At 49.5% G+C, this 19,850-nt stretch overlaps 7 protein-coding genes across 7 annotated transcripts; 4 read left to right on the top strand and 3 right to left on the bottom strand.

Moving 5' to 3' along the window:
* Nucleotides 1–538: 538 nt before the first annotated feature.
* On the top strand, nucleotides 539–940 carry UHO2_06171 (putative DNA-directed RNA polymerase II 14.5 kDa polypeptide; the record flags this gene model as incomplete). The annotated part of the gene is made up of 1 exon (XM_041560394.1): nucleotides 539–940. One exon carries the CDS (start codon nucleotides 539–541, stop codon nucleotides 938–940), a length of 402 nt encoding a protein of 133 aa, XP_041416328.1.
* A 371-nt stretch (nucleotides 941–1,311) lies between these two features.
* Nucleotides 1,312–4,152, bottom strand: UHO2_06170 (uncharacterized protein; the record flags this gene model as incomplete). Its single annotated transcript, XM_041560393.1, has 1 exon — nucleotides 1,312–4,152. The coding sequence occupies one exon, from the start codon at nucleotides 4,150–4,152 to the stop codon at nucleotides 1,312–1,314; it is 2,841 nt and encodes a 946-aa protein (XP_041416327.1).
* A 1,116-nt stretch (nucleotides 4,153–5,268) lies between these two features.
* On the top strand, nucleotides 5,269–6,171 carry UHO2_06169 (uncharacterized protein; the record flags this gene model as incomplete). Its single annotated transcript, XM_041560392.1, has 1 exon — nucleotides 5,269–6,171. The coding sequence occupies one exon, from the start codon at nucleotides 5,269–5,271 to the stop codon at nucleotides 6,169–6,171; it is 903 nt and encodes a 300-aa protein (XP_041416326.1).
* Nucleotides 6,172–6,300: 129 nt separating this feature from the next.
* Nucleotides 6,301–8,227, bottom strand: UHO2_06168 (uncharacterized protein; the record flags this gene model as incomplete). Its single annotated transcript, XM_041560391.1, has 2 exons — nucleotides 6,301–8,086; nucleotides 8,178–8,227. The coding sequence occupies 2 exons, from the start codon at nucleotides 8,225–8,227 to the stop codon at nucleotides 6,301–6,303; spliced, it is 1,836 nt and encodes a 611-aa protein (XP_041416325.1).
* A 1,047-nt stretch (nucleotides 8,228–9,274) lies between these two features.
* UHO2_06167 (uncharacterized protein) lies at nucleotides 9,275–11,092 on the top strand (the record flags this gene model as incomplete). Its single annotated transcript, XM_041560390.1, has 1 exon — nucleotides 9,275–11,092. The coding sequence occupies one exon, from the start codon at nucleotides 9,275–9,277 to the stop codon at nucleotides 11,090–11,092; it is 1,818 nt and encodes a 605-aa protein (XP_041416324.1).
* A 166-nt stretch (nucleotides 11,093–11,258) lies between these two features.
* On the bottom strand, nucleotides 11,259–12,131 carry UHO2_06166 (uncharacterized protein; the record flags this gene model as incomplete). Its single annotated transcript, XM_041560389.1, has 1 exon — nucleotides 11,259–12,131. The coding sequence occupies one exon, from the start codon at nucleotides 12,129–12,131 to the stop codon at nucleotides 11,259–11,261; it is 873 nt and encodes a 290-aa protein (XP_041416323.1).
* Nucleotides 12,132–14,950: 2,819 nt separating this feature from the next.
* On the top strand, nucleotides 14,951–15,460 carry UHO2_06165 (uncharacterized protein; the record flags this gene model as incomplete). The annotated part of the gene is made up of 1 exon (XM_041560388.1): nucleotides 14,951–15,460. One exon carries the CDS (start codon nucleotides 14,951–14,953, stop codon nucleotides 15,458–15,460), a length of 510 nt encoding a protein of 169 aa, XP_041416322.1.
* Nucleotides 15,461–19,850: the final 4,390 nt, after the last annotated feature.

The following is a 19,850-nucleotide window of genomic DNA, read 5'->3' as shown; positions in this document are numbered from 1 at the left end:
GAAGGCTTGCTGCACGACCTACTCTCTAAGCTGTCGGTCTTATGACTCGCTCTGTCTGCCACTTTGCTGTACGGTTATTCGGGTATTTCGGATATTTGTTCGGCTTCACACCTTTACAGTACAGGTTTACCGTATCGGCCGACTCGAAGAACGCGTTCTCTCTCGCTCCAACACTTTTGGGCGCAGCAGTCACAAATCGCCTCGCAACTACAACACCTTGCTATACCTTCACCCACCGTCATCACCCATCCACCCATCCACCCATCCACCCATCCACTGTTACGACCACCACACTCATCGCTTCGAACAGCTCAAGCAGGCGCTGCTTCACTAGGTCGCTTGTCACAACTCGTTCGTCGCATCGGTCGTCAGTGCGGTCTTTCCACCAACCCAGTTGAAAAGCGATCCGCTACAGCCCTTCGATAGTCGACCTGGCACCCGACTCAGCCAGCCACTGCGTCATCGACCGCATCCTCTTCGGCATCTCCTTAATCAGTGATTGCCTCTCCCTTCTCCTACCTCACATCACATCGCAACCATGTCTTCACTCCACTTCTGCGCAGAATGCAACAACCTCTTATACCCGGAAGTCGATCGTACAAATCACGTCCTCCTCTACGCCTGTCGCAATTGCAACTATCAACAAGAATCCCGAGAATCTCTCGTCTATCGCAATGACTTGATGTCCGTCACAAAAGAACAACCTGGTATCGTCGACAATCTGATGAAAGATCCAACATTGCGTAGAACACACGATCTGAACTGCCCGGATTGCGGTCATGGAGAGGCGGTGCTGTTCCAGGATCAGAGTAAGAGGATCATGAATAGGATGATCCTGTTCTATGTCTGTTGTAAGTGTAATCATCTGTTTAGGGATCCGGCTCAACCGGCACCTGCTGCTGGTCCGGGGCAGGTTTGGAACGATAGGAAGAAGAAGTAGATGATTCGAAGCAGGGCGAACGAGCAAAGAAGAAGCCCAACAAGGTTGAGCAGACCTGTTCGTCAAAGCATCAACATACGCAAAACCCCATCAAGCCCAAATATTCAGAACTATCCCACACGTCCTTCCGAGTTAAGGACCCATTGTAAACTTTCACCCCGAAACGCTGCTACGTCAGCATCTGTACTTGTATCTATAGCAAAACTCATCAAACTAAATCAACAAGCATACTTATCTAAAAAGGACTTGATTTCAGCCAGACTACAACAGGTTGGCTACATGCTCAGAGCTCTCACCTTGAACAGCCAAAATAATGAGAGGGCGGGACGGGTTCTGGCATTAGTGTTACATCTCGGCACTACATCTCGGCACTACTTGTACTTGTCTTTATGAATCCAACTCAACCCAACAGTATCATACCCACCTTCCTCCGCCATTCTATAATACATCGCAGCCTTCTTCAAATCCTTCTTACATCCCTTCCCAGCCGCATACAGCGCCCCTGCCTCTGCCTGAGCATCAGCATCGCCCAACTTTGCCGCCAATTCAAAATACTCCAAGGCCATATGCTTGTCCATCTTGACACCCCATCCATAACACCAGCATTTACCCAACTCATAAACACTTAACTTGAGTTCGCTCTTGATAGCTTTCAACTCTGACTCGGTCTTAGGTGTGGTAGTGTTAGCCATCATCTCGCCAGCACGGGCAGCTGCACGTTGAATCCAAGAAAAACCTTTCACTGGATCTTTTCGTGCACCCCAACCTTCGCGCAAAGCCATACCGAACATACACATTCCCACTACACAACCTCCGTCGACCTTTGCGGATCGTTCAAAGTAGAATGCGGATCGGGCTAGGTCTCCTTGTTCGTGATAGGTGATTCCTTGGGATAGGAAGTCTTCTGCCGAAGTGGGGCCTGTGCGCGTGTCGACGGCCGGAGAGGCAGAAGGGCGGGGTTTCGGGATGGAAGGGTTGGGATTGAGACCAAGACCGACAGGAGGGGCAGAGGCAGTGGCTTGCATGCCTACAGAACCTGCAGCAGTGGTTGTAGAAGGGAGGGCGTTGCTTGATTTGGCGTTGCGTAGCATGGGCGGACGACCCGTGGTGGGCGTGTCTTGAGTTCCGAAGTTAGAGTTGCTGACTGTGCCCTGCACAGGTTGCAGAGATCGGAAAGAGGCTTGCGATGCTTTTGCCTGTATCGACGGTTGCTGTTGGGATCTTGGCGAGGCGGCTTGTGGCACGTTTGGCACTGATTGGTCTTGCCAGGATGCGTTGGACTGCAGAGCGAGTGGGCTGTGATGGACACTGCCGACCGACATGCGCGAAGTCATAACACTACCAATGGTGCTGGTACTGTCACGACGACTGCTTCCATCCAAGCGAAGTGTTTCGACGTCGAGATCAGAGACCATGCTTTCCCTTCCATCCGCTCGTTTGATCGCTTCAGCACGATTTCGACCGATGATAGGTCTGTCTATTCCATGGAAGTATTGATTCGGGTCGGAGTATCCTAGCTCACTGCCTGGAGTTCCAGCTCCCGGCGGTGGAGGCGGTGGAGGAGCACGTCCTGCAGGATGTCCTGAAGATCTTGGTTGATGTGACCCAAGTGCACCAGCAGACGCACTGCGTGGGTTAGACAACAGACTGGATGGCGCCAATGGTGTGCGTTGCGCGTTGTCCTGCGGCAAAGATTCAACGGTTTCGATCTGAGCCGAAGTAGCATGAGGCATAGAGGCGTATCGCTGCTGACTTGTACGATTCGGCATGGAGTTGCAGTGTTCGCCGCCGCTGACCCTTGACGCTTCTGAACCTGAAGGGCTCGGTGGGTACACATAGACTCGGGCGGTCGGCGGGCTGTTTGTGTTGCTACCTGTGATTGTTGATGTCGATGACGTGTTGCGATGGCCAAGGTAGCGATCCGCAGAGGCCATCGGTGTTCGGTCAGACAGCTGCTGTGCGTGCTCGGCATCGTAGTCCTGAGTCTCAATCTGCGGGACGTAGCTATGTCGAGGGTCGGCATGCCCATAAGATAGTGAGGGCTGCTGAAGATGTGCCGTCGTCGTTGACGTGGGAGGTGGTGCGGATCGAATGAGACTAACGATCTTCTCTTTGCTTTGCACCTCACGGATGGCGGGAACGGGGGCAGAACTAGACGAGCTTGAATTTGGACTGTGCCGCGATAATGCTGAGGACGACGCCTGATCCAGCTTCCACTGCTTGGCTACCGAAGAAAGACCACCATGCGATGCCAGCGGTCCCCGGCTGGGATCCAAGTCGATGCTGTAATTCATTAGACTTGATTCATCACCATTGAGGTCGCCATCATTGTGATCGTCGTAGATATCGCCATAAGTGCTTTCAGCATATGCGCTCTCTTCATCATCAGCGCGATTTGCCCAGGCTCGGCCCCACCTGCCATCTTCGCCAAACTCTGAACTGCGAACGGTATCTATTGACGCTCTGCGAGAGAGCGAAGAGTCGAGCGCATCACCAGTGATCGAGTTGAAGGAGATGTCCGAGGCAATGGAGCTACGAAACGCATTGCTGAGAAGGTGCGACGACTGTCTCTGCCAGCTATTGTCTGTTTCTGTCGGCAGGTAGGAATCGCTGCTGTCATCGTAGGACGCTTTGTATCCACGCTGTACCGAGAAGGAGCTGTTTGATGATTGCGGGTTGGGTGGAATTGAGGATGAGGAAGGTGCCGAGCCGCGAGCACTGCGCGAGAAGCTGGATCCGTCTTCAGAGAGCAAGTTGACACTGCGAATGCTGCGAGTGTCATCAAAGTCATCTGGGTCAGGTGATGGCTGAATTGGCGGCTTGCGGACTGATGTTTTGCGTGAAAGGGCTGAAGCACGCTCGAAGATGGGATGATTTGCTGCGTCGTGCGTGGAGTCAGCTATAGGTTCGAGAATTTCGTGCTGTACCTGTTTGCCCCTTTTGACGAGGAGCTCTAGTGGCGAAAGGCCTTGTTGTCCAGAGCCGGCTGCGGGATCAGGAGACGAGAGTTGGTGTGCGTGAGGACTTGTTGCCCATTTGGCAGAATCTGAGGATGAAGCGCCCCTATCAGAAAGGGAAGGGCTCGTCGACGGGGTGTGAACTGCGTCTTGGGCTGTGTGTGACGACGAAGCGGAGCCATCTGATCCGTAAGACCCAGCGGAGAAGGAGCGCATAGCTGAGGAGCCATACATGGCCGGCTGCAGTCGATCCATCCTGATGTCGGTTTCAAGCTCGAGGTGGTCCTGCTTGGAGACCTGTTTGGCTGCGTAGTTTCACGAGTGTTGACTTCGAATGGGCGCGAGAGTGAAAGAATGTCTTTATGTCTGCGGCAGGGCGATCTACAGGTGCATCGTGGTTTTGGCCGCACAGCACCGGAGAGGAAGTAGCATGAGATTATGAAGCCGCTATGTCGAAAGGAAGCTCGAGATCTGGTGAACCTGTGATGGTCGGGAAGATAGTCAGAAAGCGTGACCTTTTGATCGACCTGTGGTTGAAGTGAGAACGTGCCTGTCCTTCAACAACAACGGTGGTGGGCGTATTCAACGTGGCGTAGCGAGAGCCTTGCTGTGTGTTCAAGGCGTGGGAAAAGTGCGGATCCTGATGGACAAAGAGAAGGAAAGGTGTGATATGTTGAGATGAAGGCTGTGGGTGACAAGGAGGAGGAAAGAGGAACGCCGGAACCGGCTGCCTCTTTCTCCTTGGATCCGCTCGCCATTTCTGTTCTAGTTACAGAAGCAGATAAAAGCATCTCAGGGTCCAAACACACACACACACACACGCTTTAATTCAGATTTCCTGCGCTGAGGGAGCGAGAGTAGCGTTGCGCCTGTTGAAGATTATGATCCAGTGAGACGCTGAAGGATAACGCAGAGCCGATCTGATCAGAGATCGGGTACAACACAGTCCCGCTCGTTGTCAAGCTAGGTGATGAAGTAGGATGCTCCCACACTCGGCATGTGCCACCACGATGTATATATATCAAGCTGAGAGCACTAGGCTCTCACCACGTTCTTTCAGTCAATCGAGTATATGTATGTTTCTGTCTTTTAGCAGCAGTGACATCGTACTCAGACTCTCCCCGATCGCCAGTTATCGGGACCAAACGTCTTCAAATTTCAACAGCGCCACGCCTCAAAGGTTCTTTCCGCCTCTCATACAGACACAAACCGGCACAATCTCTTTATCGGCCGGCTGCGCGTCCGGATGTGGAGATGAAGCATGGAATCAAGACTTGGGCCTATTGGCGATAGCTTGCTTCCTCTCCTTCCAACCTCACCCACACCCTCGCCCTGCCGACCGGTTCAACTTCACCATAAACGCCAGGAAGCATGACCAAGTTGGTACTGTCAGCAGCCAACTCGCAGCTGTTGAAGCAGGTCGCACAGACTGCCGATGCTGTTCAGTCGCTCAAAGCGGCATTTGCCGATCAACCGGATCAGCGGCTGATGACCACACACAGTCCTGCTGTACCTTCCACGAGCAGCAAAGATACTCCAAACTCAGTCGTGCTCGATCACAAGGTCCTTATCACCATCGCATCATGGGCGAGTAACATCAACCCTTCGGCTCAACCTTCCTTAGACCTCGAAAAGCTTAGACTATCCTCGCTGGTCCGAGGCTCGCAGGTCTACATCCCACCCAAACCTGTCTTCCAACGCTCCGAAGAACTTGAGCAATCTCTTGCAGCCATTCGTCGAGCCCAGGAAGAAGCCGAATATCAACGCATGTCCTCTACCACAACCTCGAACACCTCTGGCGCATACAGGATCCCCTCGTCCTACACCAACATTGCCGGTGTCGATCCTTCTCTTTCCCTCACACAGCGTATTCACGCACAAACTGGCTCGCCCCAGCAGCCAAACAGCTTGCTGGGTGAAGGAGAGGAACAGGCTTGGAAAGATGCACAACGACTACTCAGCGTCATTCTCAACATATTTCTCTCTACAATGGCTACAGCGACAGCGGCTTGGTGGGCAAGTGGGAATGCCAGTGCGGGACACAAAGTGTTGGTCAGTATGCTGGTGGCCGTGGTGACGGCGGTGGCGGAGATCATATTGTACATCAGATATAGTGTCTATGTGAAGGAGAGCAAGAAGATCAAGGATAACAGGATGAAGGGTTCAGATGTGAAGAAGGGCCTGCCCCGGTTCAAACCGCTACAACTAGACAGAGCTGGAGCTAAAGCGACATCGACAAGAACCAAGTCGGCTCAGGAAGAGAAGCCTTCATGACCACCTTGCAATCACAACTCATGCACGCACAGAGACACAAATGACTCTCTTTCAACATAGCTTGTGGTATTCCTTTGAGCGACGAGCTGAATCAAGCAGCACATCTACAGCCAACGTCTACTTTTGCATCTACTGATCCTTAGCACAGTACTGAACAACAGCCCATTTGCCATCGACTCTCCACTTGGGATCCTCCTTCTCCACCTCAGCCTCTTGACCAGGCTTCAATCCCACACACACATCCGCCTTGTTCGTCCTCAACGCCAAGAGCTCCACCGTACCGGCCAGAGGTCCCAATGCCTCACGGAAGCTCGTGTCCGACTTCCAGGTGGCATCCGAAGTGAGTTTGCGGTAGTTGAGATCGCCCTTAAAGATGACCAAGTCGCTCTTGGTGGCCAATTCCTGGTGCAACTCGGGAGCGTAGGTGGCCATGTTGGCGTACGAGACCGGTTGTGTCCAGAAACCGTTAGCTGCACCTGTGTCGCCACCCAAGGGGGTGTCGAGAGGGACCGAAAGCTTGAAACGGCCGGATTCCATGTGCTTCATCCATCTCCTGACCATCGCTTGGACAGGTGTCTGCGATGAGGGAGTCTCATCCTTGACGGTGGTCGATCGTCCACGGCCATGGCGCTCATCATCGGCGCTTGGCTCCTCGTCATGAATAGAGAGCGAAGAGAAGCGTGAGCTGTCCATCACGTACGATCTGGAAGGAGAGATGGTCTGAGAGCGTGCGTTCTTGAAGTAAGCAGGATCCATCTGGAAGTTACGGCTGCCGGCTGGCATGCGTCCACGTCCAGCCGAGTCAACACTACCGTCTCTAGCCTGGAGGTGCAAGCTGCCAGAAGGGTGAGGCGAGCGACCACGCTCCTTGCTGTCAGCCATCTGAAGCGAGCGAGATCCTGCTGGCTGTGCCCCCTGACCACCGGAAGCGTTGAACGAGTACTTGTTTGGGTCGGCCTGAAGGTCTCGGCTACGGCTGACGCTGCGGTGTCGTTCTTGGCTAGCATCGTCTTGTCGAGCGAAGAAGCTGGGCTCGAGAAGCGACTCGATGGTGTGTCGGAAGTCGGGCGGCGTCACGTCTGAGACAAACCAAGGCATATTTTTAGTGTGGAAGACGACCTCAGCCACGTGGGGTGTGGTGAGAAGCCAGTCGGCAAAGATCATGTCGGTGATCAGCTCGAAGCCAGCGTTGTCGAGAACGATATCGATTCGTCCATCTTTGAGCGAGGAAATCTTCTTCCATGCCTTGCCGAGGTCGTTAGCGAGGATGAACTTGCTTCGTGCTTGCTGCTGCTCCTTGCCCGTGGTCTGGAGAGCTTGGAGGTCAGAGTAGGAAAGGTTGGTGAGCAAGCTGAGGTCGGTGGCATTACCCCAGAGAGACATCTGAGCCATCTCGTGAAAGAGAATCTCGCGACCCTCAGGGGTCGACTCGGGACCTTGCTCGGAGGAAAGCGACTTGGCGACAAGGTCCTCGATCGTGACAGCAAGAGCGCTGATGGCGGTGCCGGAGCTCTTGAAGGTGTCGAGCTTGGTTTTGGAGAAGGGATCGTACTGCTTCCAGTGCTGGCTGCGGGCGAAGAAGCTTCGGAGCAGTCGGTAGAGGTAGCATTCGGCGAAAAGCCATGGTGCTTTGAACCAGGTCCACTTCTCCTTCTCAATAGTGGAGTCGAAGAGCTCGGTCGAGGGCCCATTGTCCGCATCCTGACCAGCAACGACACCGATGGGTTCGAGCGGACGGTCACGGCCCATGTCATGCTTGAGCGCGGCAACTTTTTCAATGATCTGCTTGCCCTCTTCGATCTTGGCAGATTGGTTGGTGCGCGAGTAGGAGAGGGCATGGTTGGCGCTGTAGATGCCGTCGATGACCTGAGTAAGAATAGCAGGCCAACGGTGGACAGTCGACTGATAAGCAAAGCTGCAGTGCGATAACAAAATGGATGGAACAAATTAGAGATTGTGAGTACTGGTGCATTTCTCAGCACTTAGAATCTAGTTGGGTCACCTACCTCGACTTGTCCGTGGCCGACGACGGCGCAACGGGAGGAGACCAGACCATTGTTTGTATCGTTTGTATGGAGCTTGTATGTGCTTGCGTAAGATGATGAGGTGAATGAAAGTGCCACTGTACTGATCAATGAGGGAGTGGTGCAGTTGTGACAGGAAGATGGTGGGAGGCAGGAAGATGTCCAATGGAAGGATCGCACGGGGCAGCACCAGCAACAGCACCAGCAGGGTCACGGGGCTCGACAGTTGAAGATACGTCGGAAAATTTCCAGGGTTTATCCAGACTGCTGACAGGGCGAAGCTGGTGAAAGCGAACGCCGCTTATTTACGAGTTTATTTAGACACGTGAATGCCGAAGGAAGCGATCCGATATGATGACGCATGCTGACATAAACGCAGTCGGGGATCTGAAGGAACAGATCAGTCTGGAGATCGGGTGCAACATAGCGCCGCTCGTTGTCAAGCTAGATCATGAAGGAGGATACTGCCACATTCGGCAAGCACCTCATAGATGTATATATATCAAGCTGAGGACACTAGGTCCTCAGAGTATACATGTTTCTGCCCTAAAGTAGTAGTGACATCGTACTCGGACTCTCCCCGATCGCCAGATATCGGGACCAAAACTTCTTCACTTCTATTAGTGAAACGCATCAAGGTTGCCATGTCAACGGCTCAGGAGCTCTGCAGGAGAGACACTCGACTTATCTAAGCCTGCTCGATGTTCTCAGAGACAATGTGAAGATATATATACTCATATTTGTAGCCTTGGTCCACTTGAATACATAAAAGCATTGCAGTTGCTACACGCCTGTACGAAGGGAGCCTCATCGTCGCCTCAACAAAGTGGTGTCTATATTCTCAACTTCGACGCAGCTTTTTGTGCGGCGCTGGGCTTGGAAAACAAAATCGCGAAACCTAACAAAGAATTTAACGCCTTTCGGTGAATTGAGCAAGGTGGAGCAATTCGGACCCTGAAAAGGTCCATTTTGAGCTCTCTCTTCGTTGTTGTGATCAGAAAAGCAAGCATCACTTACTTCACAACAGTCACTATGACTAGCTAGGTGCTTCAAGCTCTCAGCAGAATAAAGCCAATACCATGGATTCCGCAGAGTCAGGTCAGAACAACGAGAAGAAGACGGACAGCGAGGCACCGCTCAGAAGCATGTCGATTGCACGCTTCATCCCGCGCTTCACCAAGCCGCGTCTTCTGACCAGCAACATCCCGACCTACCGACATTCGTTCTCCTTGCCCGCTCAGGCAGCCAATGTGGAACTTGGAGAATCTAGCAAAGCCGAGTCGTCAAACACAGAGCCACCTAGCAAGGTAGAATCACCCGAGGAGCCGGAAATCCCTAGCAACGCATCATACATCGAATGGAACAAGTTACTGCCGGTACCATCGAATCTACTCGACTCGTTTGAGGCGCTATGGGTCTCTAAGCGGAAATCACAGAGGGCGTCAACGGAGGGATCCGACTATCTTCAGGCCCGCAGCCCCGCCACCGGCACTTCTTCGATCGTATCGGCTACTTCGCCGCCGCGGCTGGTCTTCTTCGGCGAGCAACACCATCAGCCTGAAGTGATGAGGGCTCAACTACAGACTCTGCATGCACTTCATCAGCAATGCCAGTTCTCATCGAGTCCTCGGATCACAACGGACGGCAACTCGGCATCGGAGCAAGCCGAGACAACTTGCGCTCAGAAGCCAGCTTCAGCACGAACACCAGTCTATCGCCTCCATCTTGTTCTCGAGCACTTCTCAGTGCTAGATCAAGACATGCTCAACTCCTTCTCGCAGGGCAAGCTTGGCCCGGACGAGCTTGCAGAAACATATCAGGCCCAGAGTGAAGAATCATTTCATATCGGACAATACATGCCCCTACTGATGCTGGCAAAAGAGCTCAACGTGCCCATCTGGGGCGGCTTCCCGCCGAGGCAATGGGCAAGGCAAGTCTTCAGAGATGGAGTTGATGCTGTCAAGCCAGATGAAGAGAGACGTGTTGGTGCAGCAACGCAGACTGAGGCTTCTCTAACGCAGGGTGAAGAAGATCGCCCAGCTCCACCGAGGACTGCCCCAAGGTCGTTCATACAATCGCCACTGTTCACATCTTGGAATTCGGTGACCAAGATCAGTACCGCCCACCGTAGCTATCTCTCCGGACTCATGCGACCTGACTTGCCACCGCGCTTCCCGCAGCTTCCAGCCTCAGAAGCCGAAGATTCAAAACAGCAGAGCAGCATAACGGAGCGAAGTAACTGCGAAGCAACAAGGCATTCGCCAATATACCCGACTCGGCTTCTAAAGCCTCATAACATCGAGACGAAAGGCTTTGGTCCGGCACAAGCTCTCAAAGACTCCTACCTAGCCCATGTCACGGCGTGGATTTTACGAGGAGCTCGACAGGAGGTCACAGCCGCAAACAAGCTGCCTGACGACTCGTCATCGAATGCGGTCGAAGCTTCAACCCATCCCAGTCAACAGCCTTTGCCACCCACGGCAGGCAAGTCGAGCGATGCAGGTCAACCGATCGTCCACGTGGTTCTGGTGGTATGCGGTCTAGGGCATTGCGAATATGGCTTCGGCGCGCCCGAAAGGGTTGTCCAGTTGCTTTCACAACAAGACGCACCATCCAGCCACAGTCTGATCCCGATGCCTTACATCATCGCTAGTAAGCCTCTTGACTCAGGCATTTGGCTAGGATACGAGCATCCTCTCCAGTCTGTGACATCGGAGCAAGCGACCGCGGACGATGGAGCCGTCACGCAAACTCACCCTGTGACAGAAGAGCCTCAGACCGTTGAGTCCAAGGAAGTCACCCGAGATGCCGTCAAGCAATGGCTGAGCAGCCCCTGGGGCAGAAAGATGGCCGATGCAGTGCTGCTGTACAACTGGATTGACGACCAACCGGCCTAGGAGGCCAACACCAACGCTGATCAAGACCAACCCACTTCGAATCAGCTGAAGCAAAACCCATGAAGAGAATGATCCCATATACCACTGGGTTGTTAAAAATGTAGATTACAGATTCAGCATTACAAAGTGGAAGCAGGACTGACCATGATCCATGGTGTGGGTATAACTAGAGTATTGACGGACCCGTGGCAACTGACAGTTCGAAAGTGAGCGCAAGTGCGATCAGCAGCACTGTAAGGAGGCGAGCGGCAGTATCATGCTTCAAGGTCGTAATTGCAACATTTGACGACCCTTTTCCTTTCGACAGAATGTTGCTCGTATTTGGTGGAACTGCACCACCAACCCCCAATGTATTGTAATATGCTGGGCAGCTAGCATCGTTCCCACTCGGGGGCGGGCTGTTGGGACAGCAAGCCGATGATTCTTGACTCCAATCGGATCCTAATGCCGATTTGTCCTTCCATCCAGCCCACTTCTCACACGACACGGCGGCATAAGTCACATTCCAAGCACCGTAATCTCTTGACCCAGGGAAGAAGTTCTTCGATATCGCCTTGGATGGCCAAGCCAAGTCGAAGTGTACATCGAATCCTAGACTATTTCCTTCCACGATGCCATTGGTGAGCGAGGTCGCATTACACCAAGGTCCACCTGCGCCAGGACATAGGTCGATAATTTTGACAACGAGGCTTGGCGTGGAGCCAGAAGAGACTTCATCGGGGTTGTAAAAGATGCCGTCTCCCCACGGATCGTTTGTACCTGGTCGAGGCGGTGGCCGAGCAAGAGGGGTGGACACTAGACGAACTTCGAAGCAAGAGCCGCAGGAAGGGCCGAAGGAGGTGTTGGAGCCGTAAGCATAGCGATTGAGGGCAGCAGTGGGGTAGAAGGTCGATCTTCCAACACAGCCGCAGGATGCAACGTAGTTAAGGGGGAGGTCATAATGTGTGAGTGATGCGTAGCCTTGAGGTGTGAAATCTACCACTGCTGAGACTAGGCCCAGACAGAGAGCAAGAAGGAGCAGTAGTGTTGTTCGAGCCATCGCCTATGATATCGGTTTGGGTGGGTATAAATGTGATTCTACGGGGAACAGAGTCGCTAGGATCGTCAGAGGAACATGTTGAAGAAGGAGTGGCGGCGCGGGGTATTTAGGTGTGGAGCGGGTATGATGGTGGGAGGAAGCAGGGCTAGGTTCGCATCTGTGTTCTACCCTTTGATTGCGATAAGACAGGCACAGGTGAAGGGATGCCGGAAGAGTTAAAATTCAATGCATGCACTTCATTTGCCATCAGTATCGGAGTCTGCTCTATTTTCTCATTCCCATGATTCCCTTTGATTCTCACTTTTCCCAATTACCTTTGTTCCTCTGTTTTGCCATATTTTGACAAGAAACCCCATTTACAGTTGCGGCATTCTCATGCAACCATATTCCCTTTGTACTCATTGTTTCTCTTTGTCTCTGAAAGACCTCCCCTTCAAACTGTACATGATAGATTCACTTGACTTTGCCATATTTCACACACACACTTGACAGACTTGTCATCTATATATATGCATTCTATTTCATATATTTACTCTTCTAAAATCATTGACTCAATTATTCTCGAATAGATACTGCCTGATCCCTTAACAGGAAGAACGCTCCCCGCCGAGTTCATCCAAAAGGGTGGGGTCATGCAGGGCCTGCATTTTGTGGTCACCTTTTTTTCGACATTTTTTTTGACTTTTTTTGACAAAGTACTTCAGAGTGTGCTGACCAACTCAAAGTGGGATCGTCGAAAAAGTCGAGATTTTTGACGCGTCCGGTAAGCAATGTTAGACCTCCCGTCAGCACACGCGCGCCAGACACTTTTTCGACTTTTCGCGTGCGCGCATCAACATGTTAGATCATCGTGCCCATTTCGACTTTTCGAGCGCTCGCATCGACGTGTTAGATCATCAAAAGCTTTTCGACTTTTCGACTTTTTGACTTTTTGACTTTTCGACTTTTTCGACTTTTCGACTTTTCGAACGCTCGCATCGACGTGTTAGATCATCGCAACCTTTTCGATTTTTTCGACTTTTTGACTTTTTGACTTTTCGACTTTTCGACTTTTCGACTTTTCGGCCTTTCGACTTTTTCGACTTTTCGACTTTTCGAGCGCTCGCATCGACGTGTTAGATCATCGAAAGCTTTTCGACTTTTCGACTTTTTGACTTTTCGACTTTTTCGACTTTTTGACTTTTCGCGCGCGCGCATCGACGTGTTAGATCTACGCGATATTTTCGATATTTTCGACTTTTCGACTTTTCGCGCGCGCACAAATGTTAGATCCTGTGAAATATCAACTCCAAAAAAAGTCCGAAATTCCGATGTGGCGCGCAAGGGTCCAAAAAAAGCGTGAGCACCCCACCCCCTGGCAGGGAACGAATTTCCAGGTACCCTTTTGGACCAGTTCCACAGACTCCCCTACCCTGGGATATACGAAAGAGGAGCAAATAGCTCAATGACGAAATCGAAAGTGCAAGCAGCTTAGGCGGCAAGCATCAGTACAAATCGGCAGCAACTGTGAACTTCTCTTTCCTTGAAAATTGGGGCAAATAGCTCATTGACGAAATGGAAAGTGCAAGCAGCTCAGGCGGCAAGCATCTGTACAAATTGTCGGCAACTGTGAACTTCTTTTTTCATGAAAATTGGAGCAAATAGCTCATCGCCGTAATGGAAAGTGCAAGCAGCTTAGGCAGCGAGCATCAGTACAGATCGGCGGTGACTGTGAATTCTTTTTTTCTTGAAAATTGAGGCAAATAGTTCGTCGACGAAATGGAAAGTGCAAGCAGCTTACGCGGCAAGCATCTGTACAAATTGTCGGCAACTGTGAACTTCTTTTTTCATGAAAATTGGAGCAAATAGCTCATCGCCGTAATGGAAAGTGCAAGCAGCTTAGGCAGCGAGCATCAGTACAGATCGGCGGTGACTGTGAATTCTTTTTTTCTTGAAAATTGAGGCAAATAGTTCGTCGACGAAATGGAAAGTGCAAGCAGCTTACGCAGCAAGTATCTTTACAAATCATCAGTGACTGTGAACTTCTCTTTTCCTCCTTTCAGATTGAAGTCGCTTGCCTTCGGGCTTGCTTGATGTCTCTGGGGAAGATCTTGGCTTGGTTCTGACAGGCTCTACTGTGCCGTTTCATCACCACTCGAGCGAGCTCGTGGTGAGGACTCGAAACAGTTTTGACTGCTAGATTCAAAGTCCTGATGTGTTGTGTTCCAAAAAACCGGGAACCTCACCTCGCATAGAGTTCTCCGCTTAGGCGTATCGACGAACCAGGCGAATAGTGTGGAGCCCACGCCTGCTGATCCCCTTTTGTGGTTGAACGGTAGAGGCGAAAACATTAAAGTCGGGAAAGTCTTTTTTAGTTTTTCTCGCAATGGCGAATGAGGTGAACATCCTTGCCGATGGCTAGTCCAAAAGCATTTATGTAACACCAAATTCACTCAGAGGTGCGGACGCTTTGGAGTTTTTTTCTTTATGGAATCAACAAAATCGCATCTAGCCTCCACCAAGGGGTGGCCTAAGCTACGTTTTGTCAGTCCATTTGAACAGGCAACTGTTTCGAAACTCCGCATAGCGTATATTAAAATCTTTTTCGGGGCCCAAGTATTATTTTGTCAGTTTATTCACTTGGGAGGACTAAGGTCCAGAAGCGTTGATACACTCATCAAAGTTTAGCAGTGCTGAAACTTATCTATTCCTTCTTAGGAGTCCTTGAAGCGGTCCGGAGGGCTCAGTACGGGGTGATTCCCAGAAGCTAAAGGTGATAAAAACTGTCTTAAATTAAGGGAGAATTCTTTAGCTTGGGCCTTAAACCCCCAAGTTTCATGATGCCTTCCAAAAATGCCAATGTGACGCAAGTCACATATGAAGGGGTTCCAGTGGAGACAATCTTGGACAGACTGGTTTTGAAGCCGGAGAGCCCAATCGAAGCTGGGAGCCCTTCAATTGTAAGGGGGAATAAGAGAAAACTGAGTGGGTTGGGAAACCCCCAGTTTAAGAAAGGAAAGAATCAGTCGTCATTGGATTCAGATTCATCTGAGTCCAGCTCTTCTGAGTCTGACTCCGATTCTGACTCTGATTTCCCCCAAATTGATGAGCCTTCTAAAGACATAGATCAGCTCTCAAAATTGGTGGGCAGTCTGGAGGTGAGGGAAGCAGCGATGGAGTCAGCACAAGCCAACTCCACAGCCTCACTTTCAGCTGGCAATTCGCCAACAACAACCAAGTCATGCAGTGCCCTTCCCCCAAAGGATCCTTTTCTGGAGGTGTTGGACTGGGCTGCCCAAGGTGGAGATTGCAGAGGCCAAAAAGGCCCGCAACGAAGCCTGAAAAACTGAGCACAAAGATAAGGCAGCACAGGTGAAGCAGGCTGACCTCCCCTGAAACGGAGGCCTAAAAAACCAAGTCCTTGAGTGCTGGCAAATGCAAGCATACCAGGGCAGAAATTGAGAATGCAGGAGGGCCCTCAAAAAAGGGGAAGGGGCAAGTCTTGAATGGGGACTTTGGAAAAGGTGTCATAATTAGGGCCATTGTGGGATGTTCTTCATCTTGTAAACCAACCTCAGGGTTTCAGGATGGCACTCATTGCTACCTGAACCTCTCCAAATTCTCCAATGAATGGCAGAAGGGGAAATCCTTGGAAAAAGGATTCTCTGTTATTGAGTTGATGCAGGGCATGTGTGCAGCAGGGCTGGTCCCCATCTGTGCATCCAACCAAAGTGGGGCTTCTACTTTGGAGTGGTTGATCCACTTTGGATCTTCCTTGGATGCTGAGGAAGCTGTAGACAAGCCATTCACTCTTCAAGGGGTTGAGGTTCGCCCTAGCCCCTTTTTCAAAGAGGGACTGCGGATCTTCATCTGCAAAACCTTATTCCTTCCTTTTTTTTGGTGGGAGTGAATGTGAGGTCTACATTTCGCACAGGCTTGGGTCTAAGCCATATTTCACACACACGCTCGTCAGGCTTGTCATCTATATATATGCACTTCATTTCTTGTCTATGTCGAGTGAATCTGTCATGTACATGTTGAGGGATCAGGCGGTATCTATCAGAGAAAGATTGAGTTGATAATTTCGAGAAGAGTAAATACATTAAATAGAATGCATATATATATATGACAAGTCTGCCAAGTGTGTGTGTGAAATATGGCTAACTCTGTTAAGGGATCAGGTGGTATCTATTCGAGAATGATTGAGTCAATGATTTTAGATGAGTAAATACATGAAATAGAATGCATATATATAGATAAAAAGTCTGCCAAACATGTGTGTGAAATATGGCTTGTTAAGGGATCAGGCAGTATCTGTTCGAGAGTAACTGAGTTGATGATTTTAGATGAGTAAATACATGAAATATAATGCATATATATAGATGATTGTCTGCCAAGCATGCATTTGAGAATATGGCTAAGTCAAGTGAATCTATCATGTATGGCTTGAAGGGGATGTCTTTCGGGGACAAGAGAGAACATTGAGTACAAAGGGGATGGGGTTGCATGAGAATGTTGCAACCATAAATGGAGTCTGTTGTTGAGTTTTGGTGAAATGGAGGAACAAAGGTATTCAAAAGAAATGAGAATCAAAGGGGACTTGTGAGAATGAGAAAGATATGCAGGCCTTTGAAATCAGTTGGCAAAATGAGACACACATGTCGAATTTTAACTGTCCCCCTCACCATCTGAGGAAGTAGGGCTTTCAATGGTTTCAATGGGACTTTGGCAAGTAAAACCTAATCGCTGTCATGCAGTAGTCATTAGGTGTCGGCTTACTGGCTTAGTTAAGAAATCTGCAACATTATCGAGGGTTCTGACATATTTGATATCTACTTCCTTTTCTTGGACCAAGAAGTGAAGAAAGTGGTATCCAGTGTCGATGTGCTTAAGCTTGGCATGATTTACTGGGTCTTGTCCTACTTGTATACAACCAGTGTTGTCTGTTAGGATCTTGGGTATGAAATCTCCTATATCCAAGCCTTGTAAGAGATATCTATAGAAAAGTGCCTCTCAAGAGGCTTTGGAGGCTGCTACAAATTTGGCTTCAACAGCTGATAGGGATATGCATTTTTGAACATGAGACTTCCATCCTACCAAGCTCCCAAATATTAGGGTGATGGATCCAGAAGTGCTGTGTCGGTCAGTAATTGGGTCAGAGGCCCAATTTGCATCTGTATATGTGACAATTGGGGGGGCATTGGTCTTATCATTTCCTAGAGTGAGTATCTCATCTTTAGTCTGGTTTAGATACTTGACAACTTTGAGAGCTGCTTGCATTGCTTTGGGGGAGGGCCTAGATATGTGTTGAGCAAGAGTATTCACTGCAAAGCAAATATCTGGTCTGACAGTGTTCAAAACCCACATTAGTTTGCCAACTAATGATGGGTATTGTTGTTTGACATCTGCTGGGGGTGTGTAGTTGGGTGGCATAATAGGGGGTGATACATCCATTGGACTTCATGATTTTTCTCCATTTGGTAGCCATTCTTTGATAATTCCTTCAATGTACACTTGCTGATCAAGACTAATTATTTGCAATTGACAGTTGTGAGTAATTTTGATTTTGAGGAATTCCCTGGCTGGTCCATTGTCTGTTATTTTCCATTTGTCAGTAATTGACCTTTTGACAGTGTCAATTAGGCTCCATTTTGGCCCTGTGATGAGCATGTTGTCAATGTAAACAGTGATGATTACTTTTGTTTCACCAGTCCCCCTGAGATAAATGCATGGTGCACAAGGGAGGCTGAGGAAACCCATGGATCAGAGGTGGGCATCCAATTCTAAATTCCATTCTTGGCCAGATTGTTTTAATCCATAGCAGTGAGGATTGTACAAATGGCATCTTGTGGAACAACCAGAGCAAATATCTCGTTGTAGTCTATGCTGGGTCTTTAGGAAAATCCCCTGGCACAGAATTGTGGCTTATACTTGATTGGTATCATGTTTGTGTCAGTCTTGATGGTCAAAACTAATTTAGAGTCAACTAGATTTGTGTTTGGAGGTCTGTCCACTATTTTCCAAATGTTCATCCTCTCAAGTCCATCCATTTCTGCTTTGATTGCTTCTTTCCAATGGGCCTGATTTTCACTGCTTAGAGCTTGCTTGACTGTTGGTTGGAGTACTGGTGATAACAGTTGTGCTTTGGCCTGGTATATTGGGTTTGGTAGGTCAACCAATAGGCTGTGCTCCCTTAGGCTTTCTTGGAAGTTTTGTATGGTTTCATCATCTGGCCAGCACCTTGGGCATTTTTGGAGTAGTATTGCAATTGTGGTAGGATGCATCCAGGGTCACGATTCCCATGTGCTATGGAATTGGTTGAAATAGTTTTGGTATTTCTTTAGTGTTTCACTCGAATCCAAGTATTGCTCACTGACTTGTCTGGAGAGAGTCTTTGGGTCCAGCATGGGTGAAACTTCATGAGAGGGTCAGTGCTCGAAATTTGTTGTTCCATCTGAGGCTTGTCCTGTTGGTGTTGTCGATATTTCAGAGGGCTCTGAGCCCTCTGGTGATGGGTCAGGTGAAAAAAGGTCCCCCTCGAGCATCAGATCCTCTTCTGAAGGGGGGTGGTAAATGTCATCCAGGGGTTGGGAGAGTTATAAAGGTTGGAAACTTTTATCTCCCAATCACAATCCCAGCATATTCTGGAGCAACTCAGTAAGATTCCTGGAGGATCAATGCTGGGAAGACAGGACCGACGCAATGCCAATTAAAGAAACGGACGCCATTTTCTATGACAACACTGCTGACATTGAAGATCTCTCATACTCAGAAGAGGATGAATTTGATGAAGGCTCCTCATCATATCCTACAAAGATAGCTGGGATTGCTGAGTCCTTGAGTTTCTTCCTTTTCACCTTGGGTATATTTACCCATGCTAGGCAGCCAAAAGTCCTAAGTAATTTGAATGGTTTCCTGGGATCTTTATTGTAGAAAACCTGATATGGGATTTGATTCTTGACATTTGGCAGCAAGTTTTTTGTGTAGGCTGCAGCTTCAATTGCATATGGCCAGAATGTTTGGGGAAGTCAGTGAGTGTGTAGCATTGAACTCATGATGTTTTGGATCATGCGTATGGTTCTCTCAGCCTTGCCATTTTGTTTGCTGGTATAGACTGATGATTTTTGCCATCTGAACCCAGTTTCATTTTGCCAATTGCTCTGATAATGGAGGAGAATGGTGCTCAAACATCACCATGCTATGGTTTTCAATTGACATCCAGTTTGAATCTCAGCATATTTGATCCATTCTTGAAGGACATGGAGTGCATTGGCCTTCTTGCATAGGGGTTTCACATAAGTGAAACTGGAGGCATCATTGATTGCTACCAGCACACAGGTGAATTCAGTTTGTTCTGAGAAATGGGTCGAGAGGTCAACATGGACTAGTTCTAGTGGGTAACTAGCAATAGTTCTGTCACCTTTGCCCATTCTCACCTTGGTAGATTTGGTAGCTAGGCAGTCGTGGCATGTAAGGGAGTGGTTGGGTTTGGCATTTACTCCATATAATTTCTTAATTATGGAGCTTTTATTTCATCCAGGGTGCCCAAGTCGTTTGTGCCATTTTGCCTGTGGCCTTTTGTCCAGACTTCTTGGGGGTGCTACAGCATCAAAGTATTCAGGTAGATCTTTGATTATTTTGTCGATATTTGTGAGAAGGGCTGAGGGTTGATTTCTATGTATTTCCCATTGCTTGCATTTGGGGTTAAAAGAGGCAATCATTTTTGATTTGTTCAGCCAG

The sequence above is a fragment of the Ustilago hordei genome, assembly GCF_900519145.1.
Source record: "Ustilago hordei strain Uho2 genome assembly, contig: UHO2_contig_17, whole genome shotgun sequence".
NCBI lineage: Eukaryota > Fungi > Basidiomycota > Ustilaginomycetes > Ustilaginales > Ustilaginaceae > Ustilago > Ustilago hordei.
The sequence above is the reverse complement of the archived record's forward strand: the minus strand, read 5'-3'. Positions and strand labels throughout refer to the sequence as shown.